At 58.4% G+C, this 26603-nt stretch overlaps 1 protein-coding gene and 1 long non-coding RNA gene across 15 annotated transcripts in view; both read left to right on the forward strand.

The window, feature by feature from the left end:
- GAK (cyclin G associated kinase) overlaps positions 1-26603 on the forward strand; it is a 55455-nt gene that overhangs the window by 5865 nt on the left and 22987 nt on the right. For 8 of the 14 annotated variants that reach the window (XM_072809948.1, XM_072809965.1, XM_072809963.1 and 5 more), the window contains exons 2-11: positions 5153-5214; positions 5895-5954; positions 6856-6970; positions 10107-10249; positions 13079-13204; positions 16389-16478; positions 18271-18406; positions 18728-18840; positions 20632-20719; positions 21900-22023. In XM_072809948.1, the coding sequence (XP_072666049.1) occupies positions 5153-5214; positions 5895-5954; positions 6856-6970; positions 10107-10249; positions 13079-13204; positions 16389-16478; positions 18271-18406; positions 18728-18840; positions 20632-20719; positions 21900-22023 (1057 nt within the window). Of the gene's footprint in view, positions 1-4748; positions 4816-5152; positions 5215-5894; positions 5955-6481; positions 6621-6821; positions 6971-10106; positions 10250-13078; positions 13205-16388; positions 16479-18270; positions 18407-18727; positions 18841-20631; positions 20720-21899; positions 22024-26603 lie in introns of those variants that run through there. The other 6 variants (XM_072809980.1, XM_072809986.1, XM_072809971.1 and 3 more) reach the window with 4 other exon arrangements.
- LOC140623666 (uncharacterized) lies at positions 22030-24899 on the forward strand. Its single transcript, XR_012023217.1, has 2 exons — positions 22030-22325; positions 22660-24899. It is a non-coding gene; the product is annotated as an uncharacterized lncRNA (long non-coding RNA).

Here is a 26603-nt window from a genome sequence, read left to right on the forward strand (position 1 = left end):
CCCACCCATATGTCTCACAAGCAGGGGATGAGTGTCGTAGCTCAGGCCACAGACGTAACGATGCCGCAGACTGGGCCATAAACAACAGGAATTTATTTTTTCAGTTCTGGAGGCTCCTCGTCCCAGAGCCAGGTGCCCGCAGCGTTGGTTTCTGGTGTGGCCTCTCCCTTGGCCGGCAGGCGGCGGCACCTTCTCTGTGTGCGTGGCTGCAGAGAGACCCAGGCCCTACTATATGACTTTATCTCTTTAATTTTTCCTCAACACACCATATGCTGATACAGTCACCCTGGGAGTGAGGGCTCAACATGTGGAGTCTGCAACCACACAGCTGAGTTCTTTTTTTTTTTTTTTTTTTAAGATTTTATTTATTCCTGAGAGACAGAGAGGCAGAGACACAGGCAGAGGGAGAAGCAGGCTCCATGTGGGGAGCCCGACGCAGGACTCGATCCCGGGACCTGGGATCATGCCCTGAGCCAAAAGCAGACGCTCAACCACTGGGCCACCCAGGGGCCCTGAAAAAGGAATTTTAAAAAACCAAGTAGCATCTACATGTCCTTCACGACACAGGCCCAGAGATGCTGAGCACCGTTTGTTAGGGTTTGCAGGGAGTGCTGAGCCCCCCAGGTGCCCCCGCAGCTGAGTTCTTAACCAGGAGTGGCCCAGTGTCAGCATTTTGTGCCGCGTTTTTATTTGCTCGTTGTAGCAGGTGTGTAGTGATTCCTTACTGTGGCTTCCGTCTGCACTTCTCTAGGGGCTGACCATGCACCCTTGCGCACAGAATGTCTCTCTGTGTTGTTTGCCTGTCGTATAATTGTGTTCTCTTGCCCCTGAGTCTTGGGAGTCCTTTATTCTGGAGCGAAGGTCTCCATCAGACAAGTGGTTTACAAGAGTTTTCTGTTAGTAGCTTGTGTTTTCATCTTGAACAGAGTCTTTTGCAGACCTACGGTTTTCAGTTGATGAGGTCACAGTACCAGCTTTCTTTGTGCAGCTTCTGCTTTTGCGGTCACGTGTGGGAACCCTCATGCCCAGCTCCAGCTCATGCTCATGAGGGTGTTTCTCCTACGTTTTTATAGGAGTTTCCTACTCTTACATTTGTATCTTCTGAGTTAATGTCAGTTTATAAAGCATAAAGTTTATGTCAGACTTCTTTTTTCCCCCCACTGATCATTGCAAATGCCTCCACCGAGTTGATTTTGGACCATTGCTAAACATCACTTGGCACATTTGTGTGGCAGTTTTTCGGACTTTCTAATGTTTTGCATTGGGATCTTTGAATCCATTCCTCCATTAGCACCACACAGTCCTGGTTAATGTTGCTGTATAACAAGTCCTGAAATTGGATATTCTTTTTTAGGAAAAACTTCAAAAACAAAGAAAAGTAGAAAGAGTAACAGAACAAACACTATCCGTAATTAATACAGGCCAGCTTTTAAAAATCACATATGACTCCAGACCTTTTACAGAATAAAACCTCACAGATACTGTGAGAAGTTCTGTTGACCTTCTACGCCGACTGCAGTTCCTGCTCTCCAGAGGCAACCACCACCATGAATTTAGCGTCTGTACTTCCTGTTCATCTTCTTTACTTTCTCTGCAAGTGTGTGTGTTTGTAGACGATACATAGCATTGCTGCTGGCACGTTAAACGTTCTGTAAATGTGTTTCCATATTAGGAGATGCTTTTCGCTTAGGATTTTGTGGTCCTCATCTGTGGACTTGCTCATTACGCATTTTGATTTCCCACTACGTGTCACGTGCTGTTCTGGGTGCTGGTGGGAGAAGCAGTAAACAGGTGTCCAAATGGAATGTGTTGCTTAGTGTCAGGTGTGAGAAAGTAGTAGGAAGAAGGAACGAAATTGGTTCTAGGAAGCGGCTGGGACAGGGTGATCCGCGGGGTGGAGAGCAGAGCCTGAGCAGTTGGGGGGCAGGTGTCCCAGGTGGGCTTGTGGTTCAAGGGAAGGCCTGGCAGAGGGGCTGCAGAGGGGCCAGGTCACCAGGACCTTGTAGCCTCCTGACGCTGCTCTTTGGCCCTAGAGGCTTTTGGTGGAGCCCTGGGGACCGTTTGGCTTTATACTCATGGTGTCTGTTAAGTATGAACAGTTAGCTCTTCCTTTCTGATCTTTAGGCCGTTGCTTCCTCTTGCTAGCTTGCTTGTGCTGGTGACGGTCTCCGGTGAAAAGTATCGCATGCTCCGCAGGTAGCCCTGCTTTGGTTTTGATATTAGAAAGCACCATCAAGGCTCACGTTGGCTGTAGGTTTTTAGTAGTTACCACTTGTCAGATTGAAGAAGTTCCCTCTGATTCCTAGTTTGCTGAGAATGTTTCGTGTTACTATTTTGAAAAGTCAGGGGTACCTGGGGGACTCCCTCGGTGAAGCGTCTGCCTTCAGCTCAGGTCATGGACCCGGGGTCCTGGGATCGAGCTCCACGTCGGCCTTCCTGCTCAGCGGGGAGTCTAGTCTGCTTCTCCCTTTGTCTCTGCCCCTCCACCTTGCTTGTGAGTGCTCGCTCTCTCAAGTAAAATCTTAAAAAAAGAAAAGCAAAGTCAAGTTTTCTTGTTGGCAAATACCTTCTGTGTGTCTGTTGAGGTGCTCTGTCCTGTTTGTGTCCTTCAGCCCAGGGATTGTTTTTCGGTGTTGAGCCACCCTTGCATTCCTGGAGTGGGTCCCGTGCAGCATCATCCCGGTTAGCCGTTGCCAGACTCGCTCTGCTGGTGTTTTCCTGGGGGCTTTTCTATCTGTGGTAATGAGTGCTTGCCATCTGTGATTCTCTCTTTGGCCTCAGGTGGGTTGGCAACTATTTTCTCCTGTCACTTAGGAAGGACTTTGTGCAAGATTGCCATACTCATTCCTTCTGAAAATTTCATAGAATTCACCAGTGAAGACATCTGTTTTCTATTTTTATTTTGTTAATGGATTTTCAGTTATTTCCTTTCATCGGTTTTCTTGTATGGACTTACTATTTTCATTTTTATCAGGTATGTTGAGATAAAACTGTGACACAGGCTGCACATGTGGATGTCAGACACGTTAAGTACGTCCAGCACATAGACACCTGTGTACCTGTCACCGTGGCCAAGGTGGTGAACGTCACCCACAGTTTTCATCCTTCCCCCCTCGCAGCCCTTTCCTTCTCCCGCCCTTCACCCCTGGCAGTCACTTGATGTTACTATAGCTCAGGTAGTATTTTCTGGAGCTTCCATAGGGAAATCATAGGAACGGACACTTTTTCCCCTCTGCCTCCGTGTCGGTGTCTGTTAACACCAGTGCCATCCTGTGAATGCTGAGTTGTGTTCCTCGTAGGGATGATCGGTGTGTCTGTTCCCTGCTGAGGAGCCTGGGGCTGTTCTAGGGCGATCACACGTGATGCTGCGGGGACCCGTGTGTGAGTGTCTGGATGTGTGCCTCCATTTTTCCTGGTAAATGCCCAGGGGTGTGAAGACAGGGCCGTTGAGCCAGCTCACCTTTACCTTTGGAAGAAACTGCCAAACTGTGTTCCCACAAGCAGTGTAAGCACTCAGCGGACCCACATCCTAGACCATAATGGACTTGGTATGGTCCATTTAAAGAACAGACCTTCTAATTAGATGGACAGTGGGATCCTTGCGGTTGAAGTGTCTCCCTAGTGGTTGCTGGTGTTGAACATCTTCTCATGTGCTCACTTCTCCCTTGTGTCTCTTCAGGAAAGTGTCTTTTTTTATATATATATATATATACTTCACCCATTAAAAATTTTGTTAAAAAAAATTGTTGTTACTGAATTTTGGATTTTCTTTATATTTTTCTGGATAGAGCCCTTTATTGGGCCGGTAACTAAAAGTCCATCTAGCGTCTTTTCACCCTCTCCACAAGGTATCTAGAAACCAAAAGTTCTTTACTTTGATGAAGTCCACTAGTCATTGTTTTCATTTGTGGATCATACTTTTGTTCTTATGTTTAAGAAATCTCTAGGATATGTAGAAATATAGTTTTTTGTTTTTTGTTTTTGTTTTTTTGAGAGAGAGAGCATGAGGTGGGGTGGGTGGTGCAGGGGCAGAGGGGGAGAGAGAGTCCTAGTCCTAAGCAGGCTGCATGCCCAGCACAGAGCCCGATACGGGGCTTGATCTCACAACCCTGAGATCATGACATAAGCCAATGGATGCCCTCATCCGACTGAGCCACCCAGGTGCCCTGAATATCACAGTTGATTTATGAATGTTTGCATATGACCTATGATTGCCCTAAACTGTTTTATTAGTTATAATAGCTTTTGGGGGGTAGGTATCACGATGTCAATCTACAAAGTCACGTTGGATGCAAAGAAAAACATGTTCACTTCTTCCTTTTCAATCTGATTGCACCGGAGGCGCTGATTGCACCGGCCAGGACTCCCAGTTCGGTGCCGAGTGGCAGTGGTGAGAACGGCTGTCCTCACCCTGTCCCTGGTGCTGGGGAGAAGCCCTGGGCCCTAGCACCGAGCGCGAGGTTGGCTGTGGGTCTCTCGTAGACCCCTGGTACCAGGCTGGCAAGCGTCATGTTCCCGGTCAGCTGAGAGTGCCTCGCTGCGTGATGTGGTTTTCCACCGCGGGGAACTAGAAAAAGCTAAGCAAGTTAAACCTAAAAACAAGAGAATTACATTGATATTCAAATGTTTATCCAGCTCTACTCAGTCATAACGCATTATCTTTTTGCGTGTATTATTAGGTTTGATATGGTAACATTTTATCTTACGTAGAATTTAGAATTTGTTAAGCATTCTTTGTTTACGTATGATACTGGGTGTACTTTAAAGTCTTTTTTGGGCATTGGGTGGTGCTGGCCTCTTTTATTCTGGTTGTTGGTCAGTCCTTTCTTAATTTCTCTTTCTTGCTTTTGCTCTCTCTGATCAGTCTATACAGAATTTATCAGTTTCATTTTCTTGTTTTCAGAGGCTTTGGTGGTGTCGGTTTTCTCCATTCTTTCCCTCATTGATCTCGGTTCCTATGGCGATGTCCCTCCTGTCTCTGACATGGGATATTTAAAAGACAGGATCATATAAATTACGGCCATTATTTTTGTGGAAAACAAATTACCAGCCACAAGTCCAACTTGTATTTCACCTAGTGAAGATATTTTTAAAACTTAATGTTGAATAAGCCAGAGCACTGAACTGATATGTTTGTTTTTCTAATTTTCAGGAGGGTTTGCATTTGTGTATGAAGCTCAAGATCTGGCAAGTGGCAGAGAATATGCCTTAAAGGTAATCAAGGATGACATTTCTGTGGGTTTTTACATTATCTTAAGGAGATCTCTAAGTGACACTGTTTCCAGAGATTCATTTCCATTATTTAGTAAACATTTCTTGTTTACAGTCTGTCCCATTTGTTCCTTCTGAGGGGAAGCCATCAACGGTCTTAGAGGACGTTAAAGCTGTGCCTTCCAACTTTGTGGCACGGTGACCTTAGTACCAGCTGCCAGAATGAGGGGTCCACGGAGAGGGGGGTTTTGAAAGCTACTGGTGTGAAATGTGTCTGCACAGCTTGTCTGCAGATAGGGGTCACGGGGTGGGGTCACCTGGGGTGCGCAGCAGGCTGGCGGGGTCCGTGGGGGCTGTCGTGGGCTGCTGCTGAGGCACTGACGGACCCTGGGGGTCGGCACCATAGCCCACATCTCTGCTAGTGTCTTCTCCCTTTTTCCTTGGTTGTCTAACTTTTCTCCAGCCTATTGGGAGAAAAGATGCATATTTTTAGTTTTCCTTGTGTCCTTGGATCATAAAGGACCATTTTCAGGGGTCTTTAACCTTCTGTCAAGTTTTTGCAGGCCAGATGTTAAAGCACAGGTAAGCAGGTTCCACTTTTAGGTGGCATTGTGCTTATTCTCTTGGGTGTAGAGTAGAAAGAGAAACCCTCCTTAATCTTGTCTTGTTATTTCCTGATACAGAGATTATTGTCTAACGAAGAGGAAAAGAACAGAGCCATCATTCAGGAAGTTTGTTTCATGGTATCCTTTTCCCAGGGCTGAGAGCGGGTGCGGTCACATAGGGAGGCCTGCACCGCGCTGTGGCCGCCTGCTGCCGTGGGGCTCCTCTGATGCTAAAGTTGGCCTTCTGCTTTTCACTGGACCTCTTAGTGGAAAGGAGCTTTATCCCTTGGTCTTTGCTCCTGGGTGACAGCAAGAGATTCGGTAGCTTTGGGAATGGAGGTGTTCTGAGCTAGAGCGTAGGCCGATGCCCTGCCCTCCACCCCTTCACGACCCCGACGTGGCCCACGGTGCCCGGCCACGAGCTGTGCTCTGGTGATGGCCAGGGCCCGTTGCTGGGCCTGGTGCCACTGGGCCCCAGTGTCACTTCTCAGCCGCACCATGTGGTCCCCTCGCCCCGCCCAGGGCGCTTGGGCAGTCGGGTTTCTGTTGCACGGATGGTGGATGTGTGGGGCTCTTCTTGCGGGCTCTCCACTTTGGCACATGTTCTCCCTCAGCAGGGGCCTTGCCCTCTGCTGTCAGAATGTGTTCTCTTTTCTCTCTTGAAGCTCTGTCTGCTGTGAGCCCGCTGGCTGCCTGAGCCTGCGGGTCCTCGCCTTGCAGAGGTTCGGTGGAATCCACGCACCTCGTGGCCTCCCACACGCTGCACATGCCCTCTGTCTGCTGTCCTGCCTGGCCTGTGGTCAGGTGTGTGTGGCCTCCGTGGTGGTGGTCTTCATCCCCACCTTCCCTCTCCTTTCCCTCTTCTACCTGCAACCTGCCTTTCTAGTCGCCCCCACCTGCTATCCATCTTTCTGCTCCGACATGCTGGGATTGTAAGGTAATTTCATTCAACATTTTGGCTTTAGTGTCTTAATATTGTATGTATATTTGTTTTTAAATGTGCAGACTTACGCATTCTCCTTTAACAAGACACCTGCAGAAAAAACTTTCTGGCCACCCCAATATTGTCCAGTTTTGTTCTGCAGCGTCCATAGGGAAAGAGGAGTCGGACACTGGGCAGGCTGAGTTCCTGCTGCTCACCGAGCTCTGCAAAGGTAACATTTCGTTGGGGTGCGAACCACAGCGTTGCCACCTGTTGGAGTGCTGAGCTGTAATAGGGAGGGGTTGCAGCCTTGGCCCTGAGGGCACACGGCCCAGTAGCCTCAGGCACTCCCTGTATTCTTAGGAAGGAAGACTCTTTAGTTCATTCACAGGAGTGGGAAGGACCTAGGTGCCTTCCAGAGAGTTCCAGGGGCAGAGTGGTCATGTGAGTATCTGGATGGTGCCAAGGGAACAGAGGCGTGGGATGTGCCTGGTTCCCAAGGTAGGGCTGTGTCTGTCTGCACTCATGGGGCATCTGCCCTGGGGGTGAAGAAGTAGCCGTGGGCCAGGTGGAGAGTGCCCGCCCCACTGGAGCTCCCATCTCAGAGAACAGTGGGGCCAGGACTCTTAAGGCCGGGCAGGTGCAGAGGCCTGGGCAGGTGCAGAGGCCTGGCCAGCAGGGCCTGGAACCAGAGGCAGGAGCCCCTGGGCATCGTGGGTAGAGTGCGCTTGGGCCTTGGTCAGCAGGAGCGTGTGCTGGGAGAGAGGAAGCCTGTGCCCCACAGCCACAGGGCCAGGTGTGCTGTGCCCACGAGAGGGGCCCTCAGAGAAGGAAAGGGTGGGGGCCGTGAGTGGTGACACCTGGGAGGAGTCGTGTCGTAGCTGGCAGAGGGTGGAGGCGCTGAGCACTCTGTGGACAGGTGGCAGGTGGCAGGGAGCCAGGGCAAGGGAACCACCCCGGGGTGGGGGTCCCTGTCTAAACACAGCGGAGTGAGGTCCTCATAAAAAGAGGGTTTTGCTAAACATTCTTTGTTTTCTAAGAAAAGCCTGCCACAGCCGGCTTCTCACGCCCGTACACTTACTTGTTCTCTCTTAAAGGCTCTGCAGGGTCCCTTAGTCCATCCCACGAGATCCTCAACCAGCACCCCCTTCGTGATGCATACCTTTCCTTGACCACAAATGTTGGTGTACAGAACTGCCGCGTGTCTGGCGTGTGAGCCCAGCGATCCTGTGGGTGGGGATGGGGTGCCGTGTGGAGGCCCCAGCTGGCACATGCTGGGCGGCGTGTGTGAGACCACACGCAGCTCCTCATCTGCCCCATGGGCTCTGCTGCTGGTGCTGTGTGTGCCTCGTCCTGCTTTCCGTAGTTTGTGTGTCTTTGGTTTACGTATCATGTCTTCTGTTCATGTTCTGGGTGCTCAGGGTGCTTCTGGATTCATCAGGACCAGTGTGAGCCATCTCGCTAAGGGCACCAGGGGTGGGGCCTGGCAGTGGCAGCTCATAGCCCTTGCCCTCGTGGGGTGGAGTGCTACTCCATGATGGAGCAAACCCGCAGAGCGCACCCCTCGTCGTCCTGGGAGCGGCGGGAGAAGCTTGGGGTGCTTGCAGGGTGGGTGCTGAGCGCTGCAGGGTGTGGGAGTAGAGGGTGGAGGGGATCTTAGGGAGGGACGTGGGTGCCAGTCCCACTGACGGCGGACCTGGATGGGTGCCCACCGTCTCCCACCCTCCCTGGTCCTCGCCCCCGTCTTACCCTCCACCGTGCCCTCTCCAGCCACTCTGCCACCTTTGAGGTCATTACTTTTAAGAAGAGCCCTCCTGATTCTCCCTGGATACCAGTGGCCAGTGAGCCACTGGCATCGTGATGCCCCTGCTGTGGCCTGGCTCCTGCCCATTATCCCCAGCAGCGTGGCCGTCTGTCCGTCATCCCTTGTTCTGGACCCCTCAGCAGGGCCTGGTGGGGCCTGTGTCCTGCCTGCGTCACGGGGAGGAGCAGGCAGTTATTCCTGAGCGCGCCCCGTCCTTCTGAGGGTGGGGTGCACGGCTGGGAGGTCGGCCTGGCTGGGAGAGGGTGGCCGTGGGTCGGTCCAGGGGAGCAGGGCCGGGCGGGCTGGTGTGCAGGCCTGGGGGGGGTGGGTGGGCTGCCAGAGCACACACTCCCTGGCAGACAGGTCAGCGGGCAGGAGTGCGCAGGTCTGAGCCCTGATGCCCTGACTTGGGACTGCAGAGGTGATGACAGGGCGAAAATCTCAGCCCCCTTGGGATGTGGGCAGCCCATGCCGTCTGCCCAAGGGCTGTGCTATCTGCAGAGCACTTAGAGTCTACTTGACGTTAAGCCACTGCCGTGTGCAGGCACAGGTTCACTGACTCACCCAGACAAAACAGACTGCAAGCAAAGTCCACAGTGAGGGTTGGGTGGTCCCATGTTTCATGGAAAAAGAGGCCGAGCAATGGGTGTGCATATCTATAGGCTCCCTAGAAGGTGACGCGTGAGCCAGGAGCTGCAGGAGGCGAGAGAGGAAAACCATCGCAGCTGAGAGAGCGGCATGTGCCAAGATCCTGGGGCCTGTGGCTGGAAGGGAGTCGGGATGGGTGGCAGGAGACGAGGCCTGTAGGGGTGGTAACCACCTTGGTTCTGCACTGAGGGTTTGGGGCCTGGGGATGGAAGGAGCTGGAGGGCTGAGGCAGCCTGGGCCTGGAGCAGAGGGCAGTACAGAGCCCAGGGGAGGGTGGGTTCTCGGAAGAGGCCCTGGGCAGGGGCCAGAGGCAGGACAGGGCTATAGGTTAGCATGCGGAGGCATGTGGGGGGGCGGTGGCCTGCAGGGGGGGCTGGGACATGGGGCTGCTGTTCCCAGCAGGCGTGCCCGTGGTCACAGAGGACTTAGCCCTGCGTGTGGCGGAGCTTCCGGCCCCCACGGCATCTGCTGGCTTCCCTGCCCCGTGTCGGGGACGGTGGGGTCCGCAGCTGGGGGCCAGCACGTCCTGTGGACAACGCACCTTCCGCGGGGCATGTGTTGACCGTGGTGGGAGGCTCCCGGGCCGGCGACCGTGTGCTGCCTCAGAAAACGAGGTGTCTGGGGGGCGTGCGTGTCGAGTCCTTTGTCTTGTGGCTGCGTCTTGGCCTGGCTGCGCGAGGTACAAGGCCAGCTGACTTCCGGGCGCCTCCAGCCGTGCGGCCGGCGCTGTTCCACGTGGGCCGCGGCGGTGTCGCTCCCGGGGTCCTGGTGGCCGTCCCTCTGGGCTTTCCTGCCTTGGGCCGTGGGCACTGCCATGGGCTCCAGGGGGCAGCGGCAAGGCCGCACAGTGTGCCGCCCCGGGGTGGGGGCAGCATTCACAGCGCCATGGTGATGTGACTCTAATTGTCTCTTTTAGGGCAGCTGGTGGACTTTTTAAAGAAAATTGAATCTAGAGGTCCGCTCTCGTGCGATACTGTTCTGAAGATTTTCTATCAGACGTGCAGAGCGGTGCAGCACATGCACAGACAAAAGCCGCCCATCATCCATAGAGACCTCAAGGTACCGCCTCCTGCCCACCTTGCGGGCCTGCCCCCGTCAGGACGGCCCCTTGCTGGCTTTTCCAGACAAGAGGGATGTAGGGGCTTCTGAACATCAGAACGGGTTTCTGGAAGCTGCTCCTCTGACGTGGTGCTGAGTCCTCTGCCTCCCTGCCATTTGGCGCCGCGATCTTTGCCTGGGGCTCCATGCCCCCTGCCTGCCCGTCACCCCGCCTGCCTGTCCTTTGGCGGGCTCTGGGACACTCACGGCTGAGGCTCCCGTCCTTCCATTCTTCTGGCCCCGGGAGCCGTGGAGAGCTGCTGCTGCTCCGTCCTCCATCCCCGGACACGGGCTCTGCGGGGTGCCTGCGTGCGGCTCGGGGCCTCAGGCCTTGTGCCACAGAGGTTGCTCTCCTGCAGGGAGCACTGCTCCCGAGATGCCCGCCGCGGGGAGTGGCACTGTGCTCGTGATTTCCCGTTGCCCCGCTGGAATGAATGGTTTCCGCTGTGCCCATGTCCGTGCTCCGCGCCCGCTTCTTCAGTAAACTTGTCGTTTTCTGCCCGTCAGGTTGTGGGTGGTTAGCGGGAGCTGCTCTGGCCTTCCAGCGGCCTTTCTCATGTCCTGTGTGCTGCTGGGCCCTTCTCCTGGTTTGTGGCCTACTTCTCGTTCCCCTGTTGTGTCTTTGGAAAAACCCAAGACCGTGGAACGTGCCTGGCGTCCACGAAGCTCACGCCCTGACTCTGACCACATCTTGAAGGAGCAGATGGTTTTTGCTGAAGAATCTTAGAATCATCTCGTGTCCTGGCTCTCCCAGATTCTTGTTCAAGTGTGATGTGTGTCTAGCCTGGCTGGCCTGGAGCAGGGCCCGCCCCTCCTTGGAGCCACACTGGGCTTCTCCGTGTGCCCAGGGAGGTGTGGGGTGGCATCTTTGTTTAGACTGGAGCCTTGGACAGGCTTGATCTTTCCTTTGGTCCCCTGAACCCAAGAGGTTGGCTGGTGCCCCCCATTGCGGAAGTCGTGGGGTCAGTATCCAGCCTGGAGGGTGCCTGGGCCGCCCCGCATGCTAGCCACCCCTTCCTGCTGTCTGGACGGGCGGATTTTCTCGTGACATCAAGACTCATGGTTTGTGCATTCACCTGTGTGTGTCTATAGTCTTTTTAAGGGAAGGGAACTCTAGAAGGACGAGATTAGTGAAGAATCAGCATTGCTGAGGTGTGTGGTGTGGACATCCCTCGTCCTCTCCGTGCCCCGTGTTTGCCGGAGGGCCCCAGTGGCCGGCCAGTGCTGGGCCTCCTTCAGGTGTTCCCTGTGGCCTGTCCACGGGCGTCACCGAGGGGCGCCCTGCAGACGGGCAGGTGGGACGCATGTCCTTGTGTTGCTCCTGCACGAGGCCCCGTCCGGCGCTGCAGGCTGCAGAGCGGAGCACTCGTGTCTGGCTTTTTGCCCAGCCTTATGGCGTCGAGGTCCGTCCACCTTGTGTGTCGTGGGAGCTGCGCACTGGGTTGAGGCCTGCTTCCCGAGTCGCTCCCATCCCTGTTTGGCCCGTGGAGCAATGCCGGCGCCCTCTGTTGGGCGTCGTGTCTCCCCCCACCCTCACCCCACCCTCCGGCAGCGGGTGGAGGCACCCGGTGCCAGCGACCCCTGGTCCTGGGTTTTAACGAGCATCTTTTCAAGTGTGTTGGAGTCTGGATTTTCTCTGGGGAGGTACCCGTGGGGAGTTCGCCTGTTTTTCCCAAGGGATCGCTTTCTGTTTGGTTTGTTGGAGCCCTGTGCCGGTCTTGCTGTGGCTTGCGTCGTCACTCTGAGTAGTGAGTGTCTCCCATGGGATGCTCCTTGTTTGACCTGGAGTTTCTCTGTCTTGCTGAGGAGTCGTTATCCCGCTGAGAGACCTGGAGGCTACTCTGCATGAAGGGGCAGGTCGTCTTCCTCGATCCATCATGGGCACCTCTCCTGGGTGGCCGTGCTGTGCCTGTGGCCCTCGGTGCCCCCAAGCCACGGTGTGGCGTGCACTGGATGCCCTGGGGGGCTGTCCCTGGTCCCTGGGCTCCTCTCTCTCCTTTAACGGAGCTTTACAGGGAGGCTTAAATCTGCTTGTCGGGCATCAGGTGGCCTCTGCGCTCTTCACCTCTCCACGTGAATCTCTGAATTATTGGTCAGGTTCCACCCGAAAACCTTTCCAGAATCTGATTGGAGTTGCCTTGACTGTCCCGCAGAGTGTGAGTTGACAGGCTTTCCCTTAGAAGACCCAACTGTAAACACGCCAGCTGTGCATTCAGGGCAGGGGCCCGGTGAGCAGGCCGCGCGGCCACGCCAGTAAAGCTGCCTGGGACCCGTGTCACGAAGCCACCCAGTGTGGGGCCGGCAGGAAGCAGGCTGGCTGGAGCTGGCTCCTGGCCCCTGGACCGGGCAGACGTGGTCTGATTCCTCGACTCTTTGGATTTTAATGGTTTACCTAAGTTATTCATAGTTTTCTGAATAGAGGCGTTTTCTGCATCTTTTGTTTGATTTCTTCCTAGGTTCTTGATACGTTTGATGATTTTGAAATGGTGTGTTAATGTTCTTCATTTTTTAACTGACTTTTTTAAAGGTGTCTTTTGAATGTTTTGTTGATGGGAGTTATTTTTGATTTATGTTTGACTTCAGTTTTCCTTCTTTTTATTTTTCTGAGTTTCTTATTTTTAAAGGAACCCATAATCACTTGGATCAACAAGAAGTTAAGATGCTGTGTCCTCCCGTTTGTGGGAGGAAGGCTTCTCGCTGTGGTCCGGGGAACCCCGTCCCGTCTCCATCACTCCCTGGGCCTGGGTCTCTGCACCCAAGTTCATAAGGATTCTCTCTGGAATTCTGCAGGTGGAAAACTTATTGCTCAGTAACCAAGGGACCATCAAGCTGTGTGACTTTGGCAGTGCCACGACCATATCGCATTACCCCGACTACAGCTGGAGCGCCCAGAGGCGGGCCCTGGTGGAGGAAGAGGTGAGTGGTGGGGCGCGTGCCCCCGTCCCGGCCTCCTTCCTCTGATGCTCGGACTGCAGCGGTGTGCTGTGCCCGAGAGGACTGGCGGGCCAGACCTTGGTGTTTGCCTCCCAGGTGTGTCTTTGGGCCAGGAAACCAAACTTGAGGTTTACCTTGTGTGTCTGTCACTCACCTCATCCCAAACTTGCCTCTTACGGCTTTTTTTGGGGGGGATTTTTTTTGGTAAAAGACCTGTAACGGAAAACTTCCTATTTCCACCGTTCTTAAGTGCGTGTGCCAGCGGCATCGAGTACGTTCATTGTGCTATCGTCCCCGCCATCCACCCACAGAACTCTGCCACCATCCCAAATGTGGCTGTTTAAAAAAAAAATCATTTAAAGATACATGTCATGGGCTCCCACAGGAAGTCCCAAAGGACATTGGTGGGTGTGCCCCGAGCACATGTGGGTCGGAGCGTGACCACACGCACACATGGCAGCGAGGCCTTGGGGAGGGGCCGGGGGCACTGTGCGGCTTGCCCTCATCTGGACACCCCTGAGCTGCACACTCACAGCAGCTGTGCTTTTATACATGGTGAGCAAACACAGAGACAGGAAACCCCAGAGATGTCGGGGTAGGCCATGTGTGGGGGCTGCGCTCTGCAGGGGCGTCCAGGGAAGCCTGCTGGGAAGGAGCCTGAGGGACGGGGCCTGAGCAGGCCAGCCGCTTGGCCCCCGGGGCCTGCACCACCAGGAGCCCGCCTGGAGGTCAGGTCTGCACAGAGCACCTGTTGCTTCTCCTGGAAGGTGTCACCGTCCCCTGCAGGCCCCAGACAGGTGTCGTGGATCAGAGCACAGGTGCTCCTAGATGGTCTGCACTCATCGGGGAAGGGGGCCTCCATCACTAAATCACCCCAGACCAGTGCGTTCCCACTTGTGTGTGAGCACATTTATAGCACAGCTGTTCCCGGCAAAGCGCAAACGTTTGAATGCTCTCCTTATGCCACTTTGCAGAGTAACGATGGTGTAGGAGTGTGGAGAGGGGTCCCTTGTCCCCGGGTGCTGGGCGGGTGGTTTGTAGCCGCCTCATGGGCTCTGAGTCCCGCCCCCTGTCACTGACTTTGGTAGCTCCTTGCAGGTGTGTGAGCACCTGCTGTGTGTCGTGCACACCTGCTTGGGGTGATGGGTGGGGGGCTGGAGTGGCCCACTCCTGTGCTTTTCTGCCCTGCATCTCCTCCCACCTCTGCCATTGGCCCGGGGGCACGTGCACCCCAGTGCCGTAACAGGAGCCCCCCACCCTCCCTGATTGTTTGCAAGGACTGTGGGTGCCATTTCTCTCATGGTTCATATTTTGGTGCCCAGATGCCGAGATTTGCTTCATGCTCGGTCCTGTGTGCTTGGACATGCTCCCTTCATTTGAGAGCCCTTGTGCGCTTTGTGGAGCAGCAGGGTGTCCCGTCCAGCCCTGGCACCTGCGTTCCTCAGGGGAGCGCTGCCGCCTGAGCGGGAGGGAGCACCAGAGACCCAGCTCTGGGCATGTGGCCGCGTGCGTGCGAACCTACACGCATGTCCCTCTGTGAGAAGCTCTGCATCTACGCTGGTCCCTCCGTCTGGCCTGTCCCGTGGGCCTCCTGCCCCCACGCCGCATCTGTGTGCCCTCTTTCCTAGCGAATGGCCCAGCTGCACGTCCCAGAATCCTCGTGTTACTAGAGAAAACAAATCTCCTGAAAGGGACCCAGATTCACGTGTGGTTCTGTGTGCCCCACCCCCACCCCCCCGCAGCCCAGACTGAGCCTGTGCTCCCTCATGCTCCTTCGTGCTGTGCGGAGAAGTCCTTGGATTCTCCCTCTCCCCTTCGGGGTGCTGGTGTTACCACAGTACATTCAGTGTGACTTTTTTTAATCTTATTTTTTAATAGACGACTTTTTGAGCAGTTACAGGTTTCCAGAAAAACTGAGCTGAAACCAGAGGCCCCCCCTTGCCCACACGCTTCCCGCTCTGTCCTCCTGTCTCTCTTGCAGGGATGCGCACACGGGTGCCACATTTCCCAGGTCCCCCGCCCTCTCACGTGCCACATGCTCTTCTGGTTTCTGCTTGCATCTTCTACGTCATGGCCTCTCTGGGGTCTGCACATGGGTCCCTCCATGGTGCCATCCGGTTCCCCTCGTGCTCCTGGTCGGGCGGGGTCCAGCGTTGTGCCTCCTGCACAGTTAGAGACGGCAGCACCCCGAGCAGCCTGCATAGGGCTCTCGTGTGCGTGTCTCAGGGTGTGAGCCCGGAAGCGCAGTGGCTGGGTCTGGGAGTAGGTCCAGCTGATAGGGTGTAGGGCCCTAAGTGGAAGTGTATCGGTCAAGCACGACAGCGCAGGATCCTAAGCATGCCGCTTGGGGACTTTTCCCGTGTGATGCCCCTGTCCCCCTGCGTCTGGGCCGTGTGGGGGCTGTGTGGCGCCCCCAGCTTCACCTCCCCCTGGTGTCCTGGGTGAGTCCTGCCTGAGCGCAGGAGTGTAGTTTTTGGAATGGGCTGCTCGAGGCCTCCATCCACTTTGTTCCCGTTCATCCCTTGTTCATCCCCGAGGAGTTGCAGGAGTTACACACCCCACCCGTGCGCCCTGTGTCCACAACGGGGGCCCCCGTGCGTTCACCCCACCTGTGGCCGGCCTCTGCAGGGGCTTGAGTGGCCGACCATCACGTGGAGAACAGCTTGTCGTACTTTCCGTGTGTCCGGCTGAGGTCGTGGCCCTGGTGCCTGCAGCCTCGTGGTCAGTGTTAGCTTACTCACCTTTCCCTTGGGCGCGAGGCCCCCCCGTGCCGCAGCCTTGTCTGTCGCATGTCCCACCCTCGGTACACGGCCCCCAGGGTGCTTTACCTAAAAACCTGGTAACTTCGGTTTGGTTCTGCCTCCCACAAGGACCTGTCCCGAAGCATCTCGTAGAAGAGCGCTTCCTCTCACGGTTCCGGGCCACACTTCCTGTGGGTGGGACACACTTCTCCTCGGCCCAGGCAGCCGGGTGCCCATGCTGAATGCTTGGGTGTGGCTGCATCCGCAGGCACCAGCGAGCACCAGCGCCCCTGGGGCAGGCGGCAGTGGGGGTGAGGAGGCAGGCGAGCGGCCTGCCACCGTATGGGCGGTGGCATGGATTCGAAGCAAGATAAGGAATGGTGCTCGTGTGTGGCCTTCCCGTTGAGACTGTCTCTGTCCTTCAGATCACCAGGAACACCACACCCATGTACAGGACACCGGAAATCGTGGACTTGTACTCCAACTTCCCCATCGGCGAGAAGCAGGACATCTGGGTGAGGCTGTGCCACCGTGGTACCTGGCGGCCCCGCTGTGGGCATGTGGGGCCCTCGGGGCAGGTTCCCGCCTGCCTGTTCTCCCCTTATTCCTCCTTCTCCTTTTGCTATTTTCACAAGAGTTACTTGTGACTGCCGTTAGCAGAGACACGCAGAACAGAGTCGGGTGGGGTGTCCCACAGGGTCCTCAGGGATGCCGTGTCTGGGGCAGTGCGCCTGTGATGGGTGTGCCCGTGTGGGTGTGCACGTGGGCCCTCCTGACCCAGGGACATCTCTCTGAAGGAGAGGCCAGGGGTTCATGCAGCCGGACTGGCCATCCCAGTTTTAGAGCTCTGCGGGTTTGCTGACAAGCAGAGTGAGGGCCAGGCCCTGATGCCCAGGTGACCCTGCTCCCTTCACTTTCCTGACACTCTGTGGTGGTGCCTGCGTGGTGTGGGCATGAAGCCTGGTGTGTCCCTCCTGGGGCGTGGTGTCCGGGAGGAGCTGGGGGAGAGCGGCGCCCAGGGGCCGGGGCTGCACCTGCCCACACCAAGGCCGCCCGCCCCCTTCCTGGCCCCTAAGAGCTGGGGGTGGGGAGAGCCGTGCCTCGGGCCCAGACCACTGTCAAGGGCCGAGTTCAGGTCTCCGGGCAAGCCTCCTGGGAACCCTGCTGCGGATGGGGGAGTCTCTACCCGAGTGCAGGTGGCCACTGATTGCGGCTTGCAGTGAGCTGGGGGTGCCCGCTAGAGCCCCCCCATAGCTGTAGCCTGTGCAGTCTTTGTAAACGTGGGTCCAGCCCAAGTCGGTGGCCTTGGCTCGTCCCTGTGCCCGCGGTCCCACAGGGGAAGCTGACGCTGCGTGCTGAGGGCTTGCCCCCCCATCGGAGGGAGCGGCTGTGGGCGCTCCATGCCTCCGTTCCTCCTCCGTGGCCCCGGCCGAGCTGCGGGGCAGTGGGCGGTGGGGAGGGGCGTCTCGGGCAGGGCCTCTCATGGACACCCGAGGCACACATTGGCTTCCTGCTCCTGCCGCGGTGGGCCGTGCGCGCTGTGTCCTCCTGGGTGGCCCTGCGGGGCCAGAGGCTTGCACGTGGGGATGGGCTTCCCGATGACAGACACTGTTGGCCCCTCGGACCGCAGAGGCTTGTGCCTGAGGGTGCAAGGCAGGCTGGGCCTGCGGGGGGGTGCCCCTCGGGGCCTCCATCCTCACCCCTGCACCCCTCGCCCCCTCGGCGCCCCTCCCTCACCTCCGCCCCACCACCACCGCCATCCCCTTTGCCCCTGTCCTGCCCCCAACTCCGCCCCATCACTCCTGCCCCGCCTCCTCCCCCCTTGCACCCATCTCCCCCACTCACCCCTGCCCCCTTTACCCCCGCCCGCCCCAACTCCGCCCCATTGCTCCTGCCTGCCTCCGCCCCCCACCCCCCTTTGCCCCCATCTCGTCCCCGTCACCCCTGCCCCCTTTACCCCCCCGCCCTGCCCCAACTCTGCCCACATCACTTCTGCCCCGCCTCCACCTGCCCTTGGCACCCATCTCCCCCCTGCCCCACCCCTCGGTGCCCCTCCCCTGCCCGCCTCCTTTGCCCCTGCCCCCAACTCCGTCCCCTTGTACCACCACCCCACCTCATCTCAACTCCACCCTCGCCGCCCCCCTCACCCCCGCCCCGGCCTCCCCCTTTGCCCCTGCCCCGCCCCCCCGCCCCACCTCCACCATGCCCCCTTTGTCCCAACTCTGCCCCATCACTCCTGCCCCACCTTGCCCCCTCAATTCCACCCCCTCGCCCCTGCCCCCCCCCTCATCTCCACCCTCCCCACAGGCGCTGGGCTGCATCTTGTATCTGCTGTGCTTCCGGCAGCATCCTTTTGAAGACGGAGCAAAGCTTCGGATAGTCAACGGGAAGTTCTCGATCCCCCCCAATGACACCCGGTACTCTGTGTTCCACGACCTCATCCGTAAGTCCCATGTGCCGAGGCCTTGAAGGCCACGCCGCCCTTCAGTGCTCGGCCCCATCTGTCTCGCCCCTTGTGGCTGTGTGCCCCCCCTCCCCGTGGGGGCTGTGCCCCGCGCCCAGCGCCCGTGTGAATTCTCAGGGCTCTGAGTGGCCCCTTCTGGTAACTGTGCCAGTTTTGGTCTCACTCTCCATGTCCTGTTTCACTCCCTTGCTGGTAATACCAGTGGCGGGAGTAAACCGAAGGGCCTCCGGGGCTGTGACCTTGGGGAGAGACGGCCCTGCGGTCCCGACCCTGACCTGAGCTCGCCTGCTTCTGCCCTAGGCGCCACGCTGAAGGTCAACCCCGAGGAGCGGCTGTCCATCACAGAACTGGTGAACCAGCTCCAGGAGATCGCGGCCGCCAGGAACGTGAACCCCAAGTCTCCCATCACTGAGGTAGGGGCCTTGCCAGGCGTTGTCCTTGATGGCGTGTTCAGGACGTTCCCGAGAGGCCCACCTGCCCTGGGCAGGAGACAGGGTTCCTGGCAGCAGCTGCTGGGGGCTCCCAGGGGCGGGGCCCATAAACTGGGTGTGGGGCTCTGGCAGATGGTGTCATGAGGGCCTGTCCCCAGGCCTGGGGGCCCAGGCAGGAGGTGGAAATAAGGACCTGCCGTGTCGGGGCAGGGAGAGTCATCACCCCGGGGGAGGAAGTAAGCTGTGGGAGGGTGTTGGGTGGCATGGTGGGTCCGCTCCAGGGACAGTGCTCCCCTGAGAGTTGGCAGCGGGTGGGTTGGGTGGTGGTCGGGGAGCTGTTTGATCTTTGGGATCAGAGAGGGGAGGTACTGCCGGACACACGGCACCCCTGGTGGGGGGACTGCTGCACACGTTGACATTGGTGCTTCTGGGACCCGTGACGCGGGTGTGTAGCCTGGTGAACCCCTTCTGTCGGGTTCTCTGGGCCACATGGGGCTGAGCGAGCAGTGAAGCGGTCCTCCCTGTGAGAAGGCAGCCCACCCCAGGGCAGCAGAGCTCCCGAGTGAGAACAGGAGGAGGGGCCGAGACCCTGGAGGAGGGGCACGGTGTCCTTTAATAGGAGGGCATGGCAAAGGATTTTTTTTTCCTTAAGATTTTATTTATGAGACACAGAGAGAGGCAGAGACACAGGCAGAGAAGCAGGCTCCCTGTGGGGGAGCCCAACATGGGACTTGATCCTGGGACCTGCCAAAGTCAGACGCTCAACCGCTTAGCCACCCAGAGGTCCCTGGGAAAGGAATTTTAAAAAAACCAAGTAGCATCTCCGTGTCCTTCACGACACAGGCCCAGAGATGCTGAGCACCGTTCGTTAGGGTTTGCAGGGAGTGCTGGGAAGTGTAGGGTCAGAACGACGATGTTGTTTCTTCTAGAAATTGATTAAGCAAACAGAGAAGTTGTGAAGAGAAGACATGGCTCGTCTAACAGACGAGGACGTGTGCGTTACTTGTAGGGGTTTATAGAACGTTAGCATCAACCATCAGGTCATCCAGAAAGACACCGAAAATGACAGTCTCATTCCATTCAGAAAAATGACGGTTACGTGTACCTAATTTCCTTTACCTCAATGCTACTGTCTCATCAAATCACACCAGAAACTCTAAAGCGTGTGGACGAGTAACTTACGAGTCCTCGTGGAAGCTGCATCTGACCCGAGGCTGGCACCCTGTGGGCTTCCGGCCCTGTGCTGACGTCACGTGGTTGGGCTGTGCACCTTGCCCGTGGGCTCCCAGCATCTGTGCAGGTGTAGGGCTTGAGGCCCCAGCCGGCAGTGGCCATGGGCTCCGCTCGTGGGAGACAGCCTCACTGTGCACAGCCCACAGCCGAGGGCACCAGCTGACCGGGGACGGGCGGGCCACTGTCCTCCGTCACTGCAGAGCGGGGCGTGTGGTGGGCGTGCAGTGGGCGTGCAGAGTGGGGCAGGTTCACGGCTGCTTCCTCTGCTGTGAGGCTGAGCCCGGGCATGTCGATCTCCAGCGTAGCAGGCATGCAGGTGCCGCGTCGGTGTGCGGGCCTCCTGGTGTGGGCAGGTTGTTGAGACCATGGGACGTTCTTCCCTTGGACCTCACGGTGAGGCAGGTTAACTTGGGAGCCAGCGTGCCCGGGGCTCAGGCACCGCGTGGGGTGTCACGGAGGCTCTCTGCGTGGTGAGGAGCGGCGTGAACTGCGGCTCTGACCTCTGTGGAGGTCGACTGTTTGCATTTTGAATATTTGCAGCTCCTAGAGCAGAACGGAGGCTATGGGAACGCTGTCCCTTCCCGAGGGCCACCCCCTCCTGGGGGCTCCAGCAGCGGCTACAGCGGAGGTGAGTACCCACCATCTGTCCCCTGGGGATACCGTGCCCCTGCCGCATGCTTTCAGCCTGGCAGCAAGGGACAGGCTCCACGTTTGGGGCCCCGAGGACACCCTGAGGTTTGGGTTCCCCAGGCCTGTCAGAACTCAGTGGACCTGGGGGAGAGGCACGAACGCCAGCTGTCCTCTCCCCGTACCGTCAGGACAGCACTGGTTCTCTGCAGCTTGGAGCGACAACAGGGGTAGCCACACGGGCATCACCACCCACTCATGGGGCTGGCTCGGTCTCCAGCCCCACGGAGGCCCCTGGCCCCTCTGTAAGTCACCGGGTGGGGTGGCTGGGGGCCCTGGGGCAGACAGTGGCCAAGACGGCGAGTACAGAAGGAGCGCGGGTGGGGACCAGACACCGCTCTGGCAGCAGCCGGGAGGGCGGCCAGTGGTTCTTCTCAGCCTCAGCCCGTGTGTGCCAGGACAGGTCGCGTGCCTGCCACGGACATGATGGGGCTGTGACCCAGGAGGAGCCTGCGGCCCGAGCTCTGTGTGGCCGGGCCTGGGAACGCTGTGCCAGGACGCGCTCCTGCCCGCCTCGGTGCTGGGGTGTGGACTCAGCTCTGGCCCCTCAGCTGTCCCGGGCCCTGCACGTGCCCCTGGGTGTCCTGTGTGTGAGGCTGCCCCAGCTCCTGCGGGGAGGGGGTTCTCAAGGCCCCGAGGGCACATGCACGGCAGCGCCCGGCCGAGGGTGGGCTGGTAACGACCTGGTGAGGGGCCAGCGTAGACATCACACGTCGGACGCGTTGGCCCCGTCCCAGGACAGCCCGGCTCCTCGGCCCAGCGGTGACCCAGACGTTGGCAACAGGCGCAGCTGCATCGGTCACGGGCTGTGGAGAGTCCCTGGGCGAACGCAGCCCGTGGGTGTGCTTTTGTCTGCTCACACTCCCTTCTTCCAACGCTGCCTGCCTTGGGGGCCACCCTGCTCACCTCCAGGCAGCCGTGTCCTCGGGGGCCCGTCCTGGCGGCCCTGCCCCAGGCCCTGCTACGTGGCCCTGCGTTCCTGCCACGTGGCCTTCCTGTGCCTGGCTTGGTGCTGAGCGGGCCTCCCAGCAGCCGGCCTCTCGGCCTCTCGGCCCTGTGGGAGCTGCGCGGCAGCCGGGCCCCAGGCCAGGCCCTCATCAGAGGCTTGTCTCTGCTTCCAGGCCTGGCGCTGGCCGAGTACGACCAGCCCTACGGCGGGCTCCTGGACATCCTGCGGGGGGGCACGGAGCGCCTCTTCACAAACCTCAAGGACACCTCCTCCAAGGTCATCCAGTCTGTTGCCAAGTGAGTGGGGGCGAGCGGGCGCAGCTTCTAGGTGGTGGCACCTGGTTTCTCTGTAGTAGGGGTTTCCCGACCTTTGGGCTCTGTGTTGCCTCCACGCCTGGCAGGACCCGCACTCGAGGCCGCTGGTGAGCGGGTGATGCCCCGTCCACACGGGCTCTGCCATTGTACCCACAGACGCTGGCGCTGGGATCTGCGCCTCGTGTTGGGGGTGGCCGCTCCTGCTGGGGCCCCCAGGCTCCGTGTCTCCTCTGCTCTGTGACGACACCTGTCTCGTGTGTGTGGTTTCTCCTGGATGGCGTGGAGTGAGTGGGGCAGGGGCGGGGCCCGGGGACACCTCCTGAGTACAGCCCCACTGAGTGACAGCACGGAGTTACTGGGGCGACAGGCTGCGGGTGAGGAGTCACCTTGTGGGTGGTTCAGGGTGGCACATGTGCGCGGCTGGAGGCCACCTGGGTGCCCCTGCCAGACCACGGGACCTGCGCTTGCTGGGGCAGGTCTCCCGCAGGCCCCCGGGCCCGCGTCCACGTGAGGCTCCCCTCTGTGTTCCGGCAGTTAGGGGGATGGCCCGCGGGTGCTGGGCCGGGAGTCTCCGTCCGGGGAGACTCTGCAATCCCCATGTGTCTCGGACACCTGCAGGCTTCCTCGCCTCATCCTCGTCCTGCTGTTTGGCGCTCTGGTCTTTGTTTTCTGTGCACCCGGTTGATAGCACGGGTAGAGCCACGCACAGGCGGCGAGGAGTGTGTGGCCGTTGGGCTGTGTTGGGCCGTGTGGCACCGCGTGCTCTGTATCTCATGCGACTCTACGGAGGAGAGGACACTGGGCTTCCGCTGGCTGTCTCAGCACACGGGGCGTCTGCCCACATCGCCGTGACCCTCTGCGACATCCCGGGCCACAGCTTGTCACGGGGCGTGTCTGCGCGTCCAGGGCGGGCGCTCCAGCATCCTGTGTCCACGTTGGCAGTGGCCAGGACAGGCTGGGCTGCCAGCGACCTGGACTGGGCTGCCGTGTGCATGTGCTTCCTCGCCCACGTGTGGCGATGCCATGTTGTGGGCCGCTGTGCCTGCTGCACCCCCCGGGCCGCTGTTCCCCGTACCTGGTGCCGACGGCAGGGTTGTCAGGGCAGGCCACGGGTCGCACGTCTCCACTTGGGTCCTGCCCCTCCTGCCAGCACATGATGCCACGGGGTCTCGGGGTGGGCTTCTGGGACTGGAGGGCTCTGGAGCGGCAGCTGCTGGGGGTGATGAGTAGATCGTGGACGTGCAAGGAGCTGCTCAGCCCGGCTCTCAGGAAACCACAGTGACCTGGTGAGACCCCTTCCTCACCGGGTCTCATGGCTTCTCGGCAGACCGTGGCCACGCTGATGCGGTGCTGGCCTCAGCTTCCAGATTCTGGGGTGGACGCGGGGGAGGGGGCCCACAGCATCTGGTGCAGCCGCGGTGCTGGAGCCCCCACTGGGTGCCTGCGCGTCTGTTCAAACTTTTGAATGTGGTTTCCACAAACAGGAGTGTGACACTGTCTCTGGTAGGGGCTGGAGAGGGCAGTGGTGTGCTCCTGGGCTTAGCCGGCTTAGGACCGGCTGGACCCCACGGGGCATGTTGACGTGAAGACCTGACCCTGGCAGCCCTCCTCAGGCTGAGAGCACAGCCAGGGTCCCAGTGGTGACACGGGCGAGGCGGCCTGGGGATCCGTTGGATGGTGGGTCCCACCCCTCGGGGCAGGGCCTCCGGCAGGTCTTACATGATAACAAGACCAGAGCTTGAAAAGCATAGAAAAGCTGTCACCTGGCGGCGTCAGGATTGATGGTTTCTTAAACAAGAAATGATACGTGTCAGGGTCCCAGGACCACTCCCAGGGTTGGAGGTTTGCCGGAGTCCTCCTGTGCCCCAGACTTGGCACAGGGCCGTCCTCGGGGTGGGGGTTTGCCTCAGAACACGGGGAAAAGGCGCTGGTGGAGTCTGAGGAACCTGGCACGACTTTCCGTCTTCCATCTCCGTGGAGTCGTGTGGGACGCGTGTCACTCAGGGGAGCCCCCCAGAGACCCAGCACCGGGGGTTGGGGTCCGCAGGGCACGCAGCAGGCGCCAGACTCGTACCAGGTCTGGGAGGAGCGGGGAGCCTCCCGAAGTCGCTGGACCGCAGCCGCGGAGCCGCCTGGCCAGCAGGCCTCTGTGCGTTCGCAGTTAGGCCCACGTGACTGTCTCTTGTCGGGCTTCTTGCTTCCAACGTGATTCAGCGAGAGTGTCCGAGACACGCAAGCATGCAGGCCGGAGGGGAAACGTCCCCAGTACCGACAGGTTCTCGGCGAGCCTACCCAGAGCCCTCGGGGGTATCGGACGGGGGACGGCAGGACACGTGGGTCCCAGCCCTGTTCTCCGCCGTGGCCAGCAGCCGTGACGTTCACGCTCGTATGCCTGGCAGCCGTGCTGCCGAGGGGCCGCCCCAGGCCTGGGTGGGGGTGGCCTTGCTCACGGCTGACGGGCTCTCGGGGCGCCGAGCAGCCCTCCGTGATGCCGGCAGAGACTCGGGGGTCCTGGGAGGCCCGTCGGCCCCTCACTGCCTCCTGGGTGTGGGAACACGCCTTCCGTGCGCTCGTCCCGGGGCCAGAACGCAGGCCTTTGGCGGCCGCCCCCACCCAAGCACACCCCGAGTCCCCGACTTCGCCTGTCGGGCTGTGGTGTTCACGTCATTCCGCCCATGCCCCACGCAGGACAGAGCGGCCAGGGCCTGTGGACGGCACCTCTGGACGCCGCTGTTTCTGTGGCCTGTCTGTTCTAAACCTTTGCTCTTTTTTGGAGTTTTTGTTTACCGATACTATATTTTGTTGTGTATTCTGTGTGTTCATTGCTTTTGTAAAAAAGTAAACATGGGCAAACCCTTCGTCTGATGCTCACGTTGTTTGTCCTGCGGTGGGCTTGTTTGTTTTATGAGTGTGTGGGTGTGCGCGGGGCTGGGGGTGGGGGCGGCACAGAGAGAACCCCTGGCGGTCCCCCCACCCCCCTCCCCCTGCAGCGCAGGGCCCCGCGGGGGCCGGAACCCGGATGCCCATCGGCGTGAGCCCCCCCCGGCGCCCTGTCCTGAGGGGTTTCAGCTAAAGCTCAGGGAGCCCGTCCTCCCCTTAGGTCTTGTTCAGGGAGTTTCCCGTGGCCCAGGTTTTGAGCATATTTTAGGTGTGTTTTAAAACAGTTATTTAAATGTTTAAATGTGTTGTAAACATCTGTTTAATGGTTTTATTGCCGTCCGTTTGGGTGTGTAATCCACTCGGAGCTGACGTGGGGGCTGTTTCTCGCCATCTCCCCCGCCAGGAGCAGCCTGGCGCCGATGGCCACAGGCGGGCGGCCTTCCAGTTCCTTTCCCAGGCCTCCTGCCCTGCCCAGTGCCCGGCCTCAGCCCCTGCCACTGCCGGCCCTTCTCCCTGTCCTGCCTGCCCAGGAACACTGGCTGTTCTTACACCGGTTTCTTTGAGTGGTTTCTAGAATAAACTTGTCAAGCTGCCTGAACGATTCCTTAGGATGTTCCTGCATTTTATGCATTTTACAATCATTTCAGGATGGTTGGTCTGCACAGGGCTGACTCTGGCCTCTAGCAGGGAGGTGTCCCCAGGTCCAGGGGTCCTTTCCTCCCTCCTGGATGCCCGCCGGCCACTGTCGGAGGGCGGGAGGGGCAGCAGGCGCGTGGGGCTGCACGTGGGGCTGCGAGCGCGTCCAGCCCCTCGGTGCCTCTGGGCCCTGCTGCGCCCGGAGCCAGTGCAGTGGTGCTGCTGCTCGGGTGCTGTGCCCAGCTGAGTCTGGAGAAACTGCACGAGGAGACCTGAGTGAGGAGAGAGCCACCACGTGTGTGTTTGGGAGAATTAAGTTTTGAGGGTGGTATCCTCACGCAGTCTGTGAGTCCGTCACAATATAAATAAAAATTTAGATGTATCTATTGATTTTGACCTAGAAATTTGTAAGTTGCCCAAAATTGCCAGCAGTGTATTAAAAGAAAGAAGAATGGGGGATGAACCCAGTGTATGTCACTTTTCTTCAGACATGAGCCGTGTGCCCGTGCGGGTGAGGTGGTGGGACTCGTGAACGCTGCCCGGCTAGGGGGACCTGCATGGGACCACGCAGCCTAGGGGTCTGGGCAACGAGAGGTGCTGTGGCTGTGGGTGTCTGTGTGGGCAAGAAACGGGTGGGTCTTCCACGAACGGCCAAGAACATTGATCGGATTAGTTGGAAGATGTATTGTCAACAGCAGCGCTTTAAGGAAAATTAAAATAGAGACGGGCATGATTGTGACGTGACAGTGGGGGAGGTTTCTTTTTTTTATTATTATTTTTTTAATTTTTTTAAATTTTTTTTTTAAATAGTCTTTTTTAAATTTATTTATGATATGGAGAGAGACAGGCAGAGATACAGGCAGAAGGAGAGGTAGAAGCAGGCTCCATGCACCGGGAGCCCGACGTGGGATTCGATCCCGGGTCTCCAGGATCGCGCCCTGGGCCAAAGGCAGGCGCTAAACCGCTGCGCCACCCAGGGATCCCTATGGGGGAGGTTTCTTACGTGGGATGAAAGTGCCCAGCTGTGGGAATGAGCGGCCAACAAC

This window comes from Canis lupus, chromosome 2 (assembly GCF_048164855.1).
Source record: "Canis lupus baileyi chromosome 2, mCanLup2.hap1, whole genome shotgun sequence".
NCBI classification, from domain to species: Eukaryota; Metazoa; Chordata; class Mammalia; order Carnivora; family Canidae; genus Canis; species Canis lupus.